The sequence below is a fragment of the Hordeum vulgare genome, chromosome 2H (genome assembly GCF_904849725.1).
Source record: "Hordeum vulgare subsp. vulgare chromosome 2H, MorexV3_pseudomolecules_assembly, whole genome shotgun sequence".
Taxonomy (NCBI): domain Eukaryota; kingdom Viridiplantae; phylum Streptophyta; class Magnoliopsida; order Poales; family Poaceae; genus Hordeum; species Hordeum vulgare.
In genome coordinates this window covers 71638418-71650309 of record NC_058519.1, presented here as the reverse complement: position 1 = coordinate 71650309, position 11892 = coordinate 71638418, and the positions used below count along the sequence as shown (strand labels likewise).

General features: G+C 46.6%; 1 protein-coding gene across 1 annotated transcript; it reads right to left on the bottom strand.

Annotated features, from left to right (window-relative positions):
- Positions 1-9424: 9424 nt before the first annotated feature.
- On the bottom strand, positions 9425-11098 carry LOC123429621 (peroxidase 2-like). Its single transcript, XM_045113643.1, has 2 exons — positions 10604-11098; positions 9425-10469 (listed from the first exon to the last, which is right to left on the bottom strand). The coding sequence occupies exons 1-2, from the start codon at positions 11096-11098 to the stop codon at positions 9699-9701; spliced, it is 1266 nt and encodes a 421-aa protein (XP_044969578.1). The 3' UTR covers positions 9425-9698.
- Between the last annotated feature and the right edge of the window lie 794 nt (positions 11099-11892).

Below are 11892 nucleotides of genomic sequence, written 5' to 3'. Positions count from 1 at the left end.
ATTAAAGGAAATCTCAAACTAGTTTAAAATCAATGAACCCAAAATGGCCTCAAGAAATGTTCAAACTTTCTGATAAATCATGAAAGTAAATGAGCATTGGAGAAAACTATTTTCTTGACACTTTAAGCATTTTAAATAAATGCAAAAGCCAGTGGTTTCAAATTTAAAAATTGAAATCAGAAACTATAATTTTCCAAAAATGTTGAAAACCTTGGAAATGAGTTGGGATATTATAACAAATATTTCAGGAGGTCTAAAATAGTTTTTACTTTTTGTTTTGGAGCTGAATTAATTAGCAATACAATAATTAGCAAAACAGAAAAACAAAAACAGAGAAAATGGGAAAAAGCTTACCTGTCGCCCAAGCCTGGCCCGGCCCATCTCCCCGCTCGTCCCCTCCCTCGCGCCAGTAGGCAGCAGGAGGTGGCCGCCGCCTCCTCCGGCGCGGCCACGCACCTGCGTGCCTGCCTGGCCGCCGCCTCGCGCTGGCGACGACGGGGATAAGCTCCCCAGAGCCTCCCCTATCCATTCCCCGCCTCGGTTCTCCTCCTTCGCCCGGATCTCCTCCTCCTCCTTGCTGCCGCCATTAGAGCCGAGCTCGAGCTCGAGCTGCCCGTGCCCCTGGCCATAGGATCCCCTCCCAGAGCACGCCGTTAGCTCCGCCTCGTCGCCCTGGTCGTCTCTACAGAAGCCGAAGCTTCCTCGAGCCCTGCAACGCCCGCAGCGCCGTCGTCTTCCACCTCCGGCCGCCGGACCTCTATGCTTAGAGTTGCTTGAGCTATGATGTGCCTTATCCTGCTATGCATGCTATGCTTAGAGTTGTGTATGGTCTGTCATCTGGGAGATGAACAGAAATGTGGAATGTGTTCGGTGAGCAAAGGTTGTGTGTGGAACTTGATTTGGTAAAGGTACCGGTGAAAGACTGTGTAGGAGTACATGGCGGGTTGTTTCATTGGAACCGTCCTTAGGAACTGAGTTCCGTGTATGTAATCCAAGACTAGATACTACCACATGCTGGGCCCTGAAATATGACCCCGCTCGGCCTATTAATCGCGTAGTACTCGGTCCAGGAGTTGCAAGTAGTTTCTGGTGTTTATAGTAATGCTGGAGGCCGTGCATGGTGCTGACCTGAGAGGTGGACCGTGATGCGGTAGGCAGTGGCACGGTGTACCAAGTGGCACCCGGATGGTGGGCTTGGGAACCCTGCGCACATCGTTTGAGGCCGTGGCGGAAACCCCGGCCGGACTTCCGTACGGGTTACTCTCAGATAGGCGATAAACCTGGACTAGGTACTAGTGTGGTTAACGGTCGTGGCCGACTCCCTCGCTGGGCTTCCGCTTGAAGGTTGCCGAGGTGCATGGCGTGCACATGGCGATAAGTGGCGAGAGCGTGTGTGACGAAGTACACCCCTGCAGGGTTATGATCTATTCGAATAGCCGCGTCCGCGGATATGGACTACTTGGAGACATATGTTGTTCATAGATAACTTCAATGGTTACTCATAAAATTGTCAAGATAAGCGTGAGTGTCGTGGACGGCATTTCCGTATGGAGACGGAATGATTCCACGATAGTGTATTGTTGTGGTGTTAGTGGACTCGTGTGCGAGAAATCAAGTTGTCAAAACTAATTTCAAAGTGCAAGTTGTCTAGCCACGAGTCAAATGCTGGCTTTCCACCTGAAACCCCACAATACCTTTTGATACCTTGCATGAGTAGTTAGTTCTCCTAAAGTCTTGCTGAGTACCTTCGTACTCATGTTTGCTTAATAAATGTTGCAGAGGTTGCTAATGACCCTAACGGAGGGTTCTTCGTAGACATCGACAACGACGAGTAGCTGGTGTCCCAGCTACGATCTGGCCCTACGTCGGCTCTGTAGTATAGTCAGGCCATGTGCCTTCTAGCTGCACTGTCTGTACCTAGACAGTTTATAACTCTTCCGCTGGCTTGTATTGTATGACTGCTATTATGGGTCGTGAGATCCTTAATGTGTAATATTATGTGTGTGGCTCTTCCGAGCCTCTTAAATAAAGCTTGTATGTTTATGGTTATGTTGTGATGCCATCGATGTATCTATACATATCGGTATGCCATGCGTACGTGTGTCGTACTTGATATGTATGGGGTTCGAATACCTAGTCGTGAACTTTAGTAGCACTCCTTACAAGGAAATGCCCCTTTGTGATCCAATGAGCCTTGGTAGTTCGCTACTGCTCCGGACACATTGGTTGACCGGCATGTGTCCTTCTTAGCTGTTGTGTCTGTCCCCTTTGGGGAAATGTCACGCGATGTAATGGAGTCCTTGTAGCTTGCTACGACTCGTCTACATTCGTCGATGACCGACACCTGCTTTGTTGGGTCATGTATGCCTGTCCTTGTGCGGTACTGCCACTTTGGTTTATGACTAGACATGTCGATCCGGGTTCTTTGACATTGGATTGCTAGCGACACTATCGCATACGTGAGTCAAAAGACGCAAACGGTCCCGGCTAAGGTAAGGCTGCAGCCGTGGAGTTAACCGTGCGTGAGACCACAAAGGGATGCGATGTGTTACAGGCTAGATTCCTATGGCTTAGGATCGGGGTCCCGACAGCCGTCAACATGGTATTGTTGTTAAGGTTGTGCTAGCTAGCATGCATATGTTGCAACACACACAAAAAATGCTGATCGGCTCACTTATCTCCAGGCAAAGTTATTTTCTTCACAAAATAAATATGATCATAATTTACGTTGATAAATTTTTTTCACAGTTCCCAACAATAATTAGGCAATGATAGATATTATGTAAAGCAAACAAATTACTTAGAAGAAAAATAAGCTCCCTTGCAATATAGTATAGAATCCATTTTTTACATCCTTTAGTTTTGTTAATCCAATCCATAGATTGGGATCTTTGCTTCATCATATAGTTAACTAACAACAGCAAGGACATTCTAATATGTGAACATATATGAACAAAACAAATCAGTGGTGCCGTCATTTAGTTCTCCGTAATTCTCCCCGTCACATGTTTTTTGTATGTCGAAGTTTGTCTAGGTTTTTTAAGAGGTATTTTCCATATATAATTTCCGAAACAAAAATGCTGGCATCCATCCTGAGGAATAAGCTAAAATGCTATGACTTCGGAGAATCTTGGAATGTACATGTCGCATGCCTCAAGTGTGTACTTTTTGAGAAATTTTCAAGTGTGTACTCTTTGGAAGTTTATTAGTTATATATATATTCACGTGTCTAACTATTTAACAGTACAGTCCAAGTTGCACATATTTGTTTGTTGGGATATTCTTACAACAAAATAAATGCACATCTAATCTACGATGATCTTATGACCGTAAATATGATTTAATTTGTGTAGCTCCTTGATGAAGTCTGAGATTTATTTGAGAAGGATTTATTTTTCCGGAAATTTCTAACAAAACAAGTGGTCAGAATCATCGTTCAATTCTTAGTGCCTTGGTCTATAACACTTTTTAGTAGATTTACTTGTAAATTGTATTTGCTATGCCGGCAGCACTTCGGTTGACGACGGAGGTGACTATAAGCGAGGCGCTAACCAACGACACCCAGCCGACGTGGTCGAGCACTCCCGCCAATGAAATCCTCACATTATTGATGGGCGCTGCCCACGGTGTTGTACAAACACAAGATTGAACTGTCACAATCGACGATGGTAGGAAGGAAGATAAGGGGTGATATAGGTCGGGCATTGTCATGACATAGAGGATGTGGAAGGGTGTGTTCGTGGATTGGGGGAATGTTGAGGCACTTGTTATCCCGTTGCACCGCAAGGGCATATTTCCTAGTTTATATCTATATCTATACCTACTTTTTTTTACTAATAAAAAAAAATTCTTAGTCCGTTATGCTGTTTTGCGCAAACACCCTTGAGGTTTTATCCAATAAACCCATGATCCTGCTTTTAGCGATTCGATGGCAATTTACATAAAGCCTCACAAGATTGTAAATAATGAACCTGCAATCCTAGACAAAAATAGATGGAAGTACTCGGGTATGAACTCGCCATCCTTCCCTTCAATCGCATGGAACCACCAATTGAACTAGTTTGTGTAAGTGATCATGTAAAATATTTGCTTTATAAATATCATTACCTTTTCATATCTTATTTTTTCATGCAATCTTCCAACCACGTCCACTTTCCAATGTCACTATGTCACGACAATTATGTCAGGCTTGCCAGCAACCTGCTGCCTTTACTTGTGCTTCACATCATGTGTAATCTCAGATTTGCGAACAAAAAAGCATGCAATTAACAAACTAAATCGAACACGATTCCAACCACGTACAGCCAACGCCACATTTGCTATTAACTTAAAGTAGTGTATGCGATTACTTTATCTAATTAAAAATGCATTATAAAACTGCACGTTCATTATAAAGAGTCCAAATCCTGCTTAATTGGATACACGAGTCTGAGTCCTACTTAGAGATGGCAACAATTTATCATGCAAATACACCTTAATCTTTACCTACTTCTAACACAATCTTAAGTCTTTGTTTTAATGATTAAGCCGAGTTAGTGTGCACGTCATTTTGTGTAAGCTACTTTTCGTGCAATTAAGCTGCTTGGAAGTCTAGCTTTGCATCATGTATTTTTATTATCCATATCCATACCTAACTACTTTATGTTTAATTAAGCTGCATTACAAGTCATCTTCACATCAACACTTTTGTTATTTATTTCCGTCGCATATCCTTCAACACCTTTCAAAAGCAAATAAGGATGTCCCACCTGCCTCTCCATCTGGACGATATATACAGTCATTTTATTAAGTAATAAATCAGTAAGTTTGAAGCCTAACATCTGAAACCGGAGGCCCCAATCAAGGCTCCTGCCTGTTCTCGGGCACACACCGGTCCCGCGCACTCTAAGAGACCGCCGCCGTCGTCTTCCATCGATCCATCTTGAGAGCAGGTACTGACGCATCAACCATGGTAGTCATGCGGTCGACGCCACCACAACTCCAAATAATGCCACCTCCCTACGCACGTCCAACATTATACATCTATCTCTAAGACCGTGTTGCGCCATGTCGTCAAGACGCTACATCATCGATGCCTGACACGAGACGTCGATCCACCACTAAAACCGTCCAATGACCCGTCGAGCCAATGCACCCCTCCAAGAACAACGCCCCCAAGGAGGGAACGACACGAGAGCGCCGTCATCATCCGATCGACTGATTAAGAGTTTCCCCAGACGTAAGGGTAGGAGTTGGGAGCTTCACCTCGATGATGCCTTCCTGAAGGAAACGGCGCCAAGGGCATCACCATCATTTCCTCCGACCACCGACAGAAATCAAGTTTCACCCAAATTTATCCCAAGAACATCTAGTCGAGAACCTCTGCATCTACGATACCTCCTTCAAAGACTCAGAGCTGGCTGCCCAGACGTTTCAACCGTGGTATTATAGGAGCATACCACATCTCCTTGGCATGAACCCTCTTCCCGGTGCGCTGGCCCTCAACATCACCAGGGTCATCTCTTCGATCTTATACCGCAATGCACCGCATAGCGGGCATGCGTTCAAATCCTCATACACACCGCGGTAGAGGATGCAGTCATTAGGGCATGCATGTATCTTCTGCACCTCTAATCCTAGAGGGCATAGAACCATCTTTGCTTCGTACGTACTGTCAGGAAATTCGTTATCCTTTGTAAGCTTCTTCTTCATTATTTTCAATAGCGAACTAAATTCCTTGTCAGATACACCATTGTCTGCCTTCCATTGCAGCAATTGGAGTGTGGTACCGAGCTTTGTGTTGTCATCTTCGCAATTGGGGTACAACCATTTTTTGTGATCCTCTAACATGTGATCGAACGTCAGCTTCTCCCTTTCACTTTTTGCATTCTCTCTGTACATCAACAATGACCCGGCGAAGATCATCATCAGGCACGTCGTCTAGTTCCTCTTGATCTTCAGCTTCCCCCATTGCAGCATCACCGTATTCATGGGGCGGGTAGTTGTCATCATCCTGTTCTTCTTCATTGTCTTCCATCATAACCCCTCTTTCTCCGTGCTTGATACAAACATTATAGTGTGTCATAAAACCTTTCTCAAGAAGGTGGAAGTGACGGGTTTTAGAGTTGGAGAAAGCCTTTATATTCCCACAGACGGTACATGGACAATGCATAAAACAATTCTACTTGTTTGTCTCAGCCGCTTCGAGAAAATTATGCAGGCCCTTAATATTTTCAAAGGTGCGTCGGTCATCGTACATCTATTGCCGATTCATCTACGTGTGTTATATAATAAAGTGTATTAAAAACCATTATAACATATCATGAATTGAGAATTGACCAAATTAATAGAAATTCATAATCACATTGAAGCCAAAGTACAGTAGTGACATAAATAAATACATAACGTTCATACATAGTTCTCATTATTGAACAATATATAGCTCTCGATAGCATATAATTAAAACATACATTGAAACTATAAAATTAAATGCAACAATAAATGTGATCATAACCGCAACTAAGATACCAATTGATTCAATGACACAATGATACCAAGCCTCACTATGAATGTCATATTTTCTAATCTTTCTAACCTTCAAGCGCATTGCATATCCATGTTGATCTTGTGATCGTTTTTGTTTCAAGTAATTGTTTTCTATTTCAACCAAATTTAACTTCTCGACAAGAATTTCTATGTCGGTTGTAATTTCCGGTTCACATACCTCCTAGAATAAAAAATCTATGTCACATTTATCGGCATAATTGTCATAAACACTAAAAAATTAGTTATAAAAGATAATATGTACCACATCCGAATCATAGACATGACGAGAACCGAAGGAGGCAGATACCAAAACCATCGCACTATATACTAACAAACAAAAATAAAAGTAAGAAAATTACACAAGTATCTATCTAAATCATACAAGTAAGAACTTTTTTATTTTAGAAAGAAGATAAGAAGAAGAGGCTAACCACGGTTGTGCCGGCGCAGAGATGGGCGCGGGCGATCGACGGCGGTGAGGGACGGGGACGGGATAGGACGGACCGCCAAACCTAGACAAATCTTAAGAAAAATGGTGCTTGGATAAGGAGCTTCGAGAGGAGAAAGCTTAAGCGTGGCTCGGGCATTTCATTGAACACCTCATGTGCATAGGAGGTGAGCTAGAGCACCACAAAGCTCTCCCACGGCGGTCCAAAACAATAAGGCCTATGCGCAAGGGATAAGAAAATCAAAGAGAAAAGAAAAAAAAGAGGTGGGAAGGAAAGGAAGGACTCCACCTTCCAATCCTAGTTGGACTAGGATTGGAGGTGGACTCCTCCACCTCCTTGGCCGGCGCACCCTTGGGTTCTTGGACCCCAAGGCAAGCCTCCCCTCCCCTCCTCCTATATATAGTGGAGTTTTAGGGCTGATTAGAGACAACTTTTGCCACGGCAGCCCGACCACAAACACCACGGTTTTTCTTCTAGATCGTATTTCTACGGAGCTCGGGCGGAGCCCTGCAGGAGTAGATCCTTCACCACCACCGGAGCGCCGTCACGCTGCCCGAGAACTTATCTACTTCTCTGTCTTGCTTGCTAGATCAAGAAGGCCGAGATCATCGTCGAGTTGTACGTGTGCTGAACGCGGAGGTGCCATCCGTTCGGTACTAGATCGGAGCGGATCGTGGGACGGATTGCGGGACGGTTCGTGGGATGGTTCGCGGGGCGGATCGAGGGACGTGAGGACGTTCCACTACATCAACCGCGTTTCTTAACGCTTCCTGCTGTGCGATCTACAAGGGTACGTAGATCCAAATCTCCTCTCGTAGATGGACATCACCATGATAGGTCTTCGTGCGTGTAGGAAAATTTTGTTTCTCATGTGACGTTCCCCAACAAGTATATCTATCTAAATCATACAAGTAAGAAAAAAATTAAAAAGAAGACAAGAACAAGACGCTCAGCACGGCGGTGCTCGCGATGAGATCCAAAGACATGTTTTCTACTACTGATGTTTCAGAGATAAAAAATAAGCCATATGTAAATCACCCAAAAGGGATGCACCAAACATGTAGCTTAGGAGTAAGAAACAAGGGGCTTCATACAAACAGATTTCGCTAGAACACTTAGAGCATCTCTAACAGATGCCCTATTATAGTCTTCATGCCCAAATCCCGCTTTTTAGGACACCGATGGGCAAAAACGCAGCTCCAACAGGTGCCCTAAGCGGTGCCCTAAAATTGGGCAGCCCTACTCCGTGCCCTTTATTTGGGGCAGAGAGGACCGCAAGAGAGACGTGCCCTGTCCTTTCCACCGCGCGCGTGCCTAACCGCTTTTCCTCCTCCCGCTCTCCACCTACCGCCACCGCCCCAACAGGCCAAATCCGTCGTCGCCGCTCACATCCGGCCATCCTCCGACATGCCACCGTCCCCCAATCGCATTCCCGTCTCCGTCCGCACCCACCGCCGTGACAAATCGCATCCTCCGCCACCCGCAAACCCTAGCCGCCGCCCAATAATCCCGTATGTCGCCGCCGCCGCTCCCGAGCTCTCCTGCCTCCAAATCGGGTCTGTCGCCGCCGCTCTCGTGCTCCCTACCATGATCTCGTGCTCCGACCCATCCGCCGCCGCTCCCTACCCCCGCATGCAAACCCTAGCCATGGCCTCCGCCATGGCGCTGCGAAGAAGACGAAGGCGAGCTCCTTCTATAAGGGCATGCGGGTGAGGTCGTCGGGCCAGTGGACCGTGTAGCTGCAGCACGAGAGCGTGTGCTACTACCTCGACACCTTCGACACCGCCGATTTGGACGCTCGGGCGTACGACGTCACTGGGTGGCGGCTCGGCATTCCCCGGGAGGAGCTCAACTTCCCGGACATCACCTCCCTGCAGGACGCCATCTTCGTCGGGCCCCCGATGAAGAACCGGGTGAAGACCCGGTTGGTGAAGAAGGAGGAGCTGGCGAGGGTGATTGAGACCGACGACGAGGCAGTGGCTCGGTTTCCTCGGGAGCATCCCGAGTACGTGCAATACAAGCGCGAGTTCTTCTGGAAGCGCGAGATAGAGAAGAAGAAGAAGCTCGGTGAGTCTGGACCATCAACGGTTAAGACGGTGATCGAGTTAAGCTCCTCCTCCTTTGACTGGACATCGGATGGATCATCCGATTCGTCGGATGACTTTGATTGTCGTACGTTGTGAACTCGAGTTCAAATCAAGTTAAGTTATGTAGAACCGAGTTTAGGATTATGAAATCAAGTTTAGGGTATGAAATTGAGTTCGAATGATGGTTTGTAGTTCGTAAGTTTGAAATCGAGTTTGAAAAAAATGTTTGAATGTTGATCAAATGTGTGTAAAATAGGGCATCTGTTAGAACGTGTCGCGTAAAATAGGGCATCTGGAATAGCATAATTTTTTTTATGCCCTAACATGCAAAAACAGATGTCCTATAGCACGAGAAACTAGATATAGGATAGGACATCTATCAGAGATGCTCTTAATATAAAGTATATTCCCAATACAAAATAACAATAAACCGAAATTGATTCATCAATCTCAGTATAAAGTATTGCCGGTAATTGAGTACAGTGGCACAATAAGGATTACAACACAAATAAATGAAATGAATCAACGAGCAAAAAATTTAGTTTGAAATAAAGGAGAAAAGAAGACCGGAAGGCACATTGAAAAAAGCATGAACTGAACACCCTCTGCCATCAAGAGACCATGAACCGGTGTAGGGTTAATTGACGAGCCCGCACATCTTTCTGATCTCACCTTTGGTGCTGTCCTTCACTTCGATATTTCCCATCTTCACCATTGCATCCCCGAAATGTTTGTACCACTTGAGATCTCCGATGAGCCATTTAGTGTACTCCTGCACCAAGCTCTTCGTCTGCAGCGACGTCATGAGCGCCGCGTCAGAGGTGAAGAGCACTTTGCGATCGATCACGTTCCTGTAGTACTGGCTGTCCAACACGTCGACGGTCTTGTAGTCCTGCGGCACCATGGGATCACTACCGGCGGTGCAGTCCTGGGTCAGCTTCCCAGCGAACGTGGCATCCATCGACGTGTTGGAGTTGTCGTTGGCCGACGGCTGGAGACGGTTGCTGAAGGAGGAGCAGTGCGAGCGGCCGATGCTGTGCGCGCCCGAGAGCACGACCATGTCGGTTTGGCTGAGTGTCTTGTTGGCGAACATTTGTGTGAGTGTGTCGAGGTTGGCGAAGGGTGGAGGCAGGTTGGCGAGGGTCTCGTCTTTGAGGGACACGAACCCATCGTAGCGGCCGGCTGGCATGTTGAAGTTTATTTTGTAGGTGCTGAGTAACTTGCTAGCGTCACGGCCTGCGAAGGCGACGATGTCGGCGCACGAGACGACACCGGGACATTTTTCCTCGAGCTTCTTCTTTGCCGCGTCTATCACTTCGAAGCCACGCAGGCTCAGGTTCGGGATACCGAGCTTCTCGGGCTCCGGCTTGCCAGCGATCTTGTTCAGCAGGACAGAGGCATCGCAACCCTGAAATCCACGCCCAAGTAGAGTAACACGCATGCATGCATGCATGCAACGATAACATGCATTATTAGTTTCTCAATCCTGGATTATCTATCAAACTTCATTTACGTATGAAATAACTATGTATATATACGTACCCGGACAAAGCAGTCGTGGAAGAAGAGGCGGATGAGCCCGGCCTTCACGCCGGCGGTGGTGTTGTGCACGGCATCCAACACGATGTTCTCCGCGTCAGGGCACTTGTCATCGTAGTAGCCGACCTCGAGCCCGGTGGCAGGTGGAGGCGGGGCAGGAGTAGAAGCCGGTGGGGGCGCGGGAGTGGTGGGAGTGGGGGTGGGATAGACCGGGGTAGCAGTAGGGCTCGGGGGAAGGGTAGACGGTGGTGGCGGGGTAGAGCTGGTCGGAGGAGAAACTGATGGGGGCGTTGCCGGCGCGCTGGAAGTCGGGGTGGGATATTCCGGTGTAGGGGTAGGGCTGGGCGGGGGAGTAGCCGGTGGAGGTGGGGAAGGGCTCGGCTGCGGAGTACCGGTTATGATGGGAGTGGGGTTGGGATAGGTGTAGCCGTAGCCGGATGCTTGGCAGGCCACGGAACCGAGCACCACCAGTACGGCGACAAGGACAAGCCTGGCCATCTTCCTGTGCTCGTCTCCTCTTGCTGGATCGAGGAAGATAGGATGAAGAAAACTTGCTGTTTCGCATGCGTATTTATAGTCATCTACAGCAGAAATCGCATGCATGTGTTCTACGGGCGTTTGGAGCGCACGTTTGCGAGTCAACCAGCTGCTGCCGGCCGCGAACGTGGTGACCACACAGCAGGCAAGTGTTGATGATGAACGCGGTGGCAGCTTGGTAGCGACTACGTGGCCATGATCAATTACATTATATAAGTATATAAATACGTCGGTAGGTTAGGAAATCAACTCGGCATGTACTACGAGCGAGTGGTGCAAGTGCAGATGTTTCATCATTATCTATCCTGCTTATGCCGCAAAAAACAAAAAACAAAAACGTATCCCACTTGTAAACTGCAGTAGAAGTTGAGATGTCCCTGTTTTGTTGTACTTCCTCTGTCCCAAAATAATTATCTTAACTTTGCACCAGCTCTGGTACAAAATTATACTCCCTTTATAAATTAATATAAAAGCGTTTAGATTACTATTTTAATGATCTAAATGCTTTTATATTAGTTTACGAAGGGAGTACTAAGTTTAAGACACTTATTTTAGAACGGAGGGCGTAGAATTCTAATTTTATTTGCAAGCTAGCAGGATAATATAGACAGGCTGACACATATATATATACTCAAAGTTAGTTCCTCTCTCGATGCGTCTATGTGTGGGATACATTTATCTTGGTTAAATGTAGGGCAGCCATCTACACAGGCGGAACGGTGCAACGGTATGGCCGGTTCAGCTCGGACCATTGG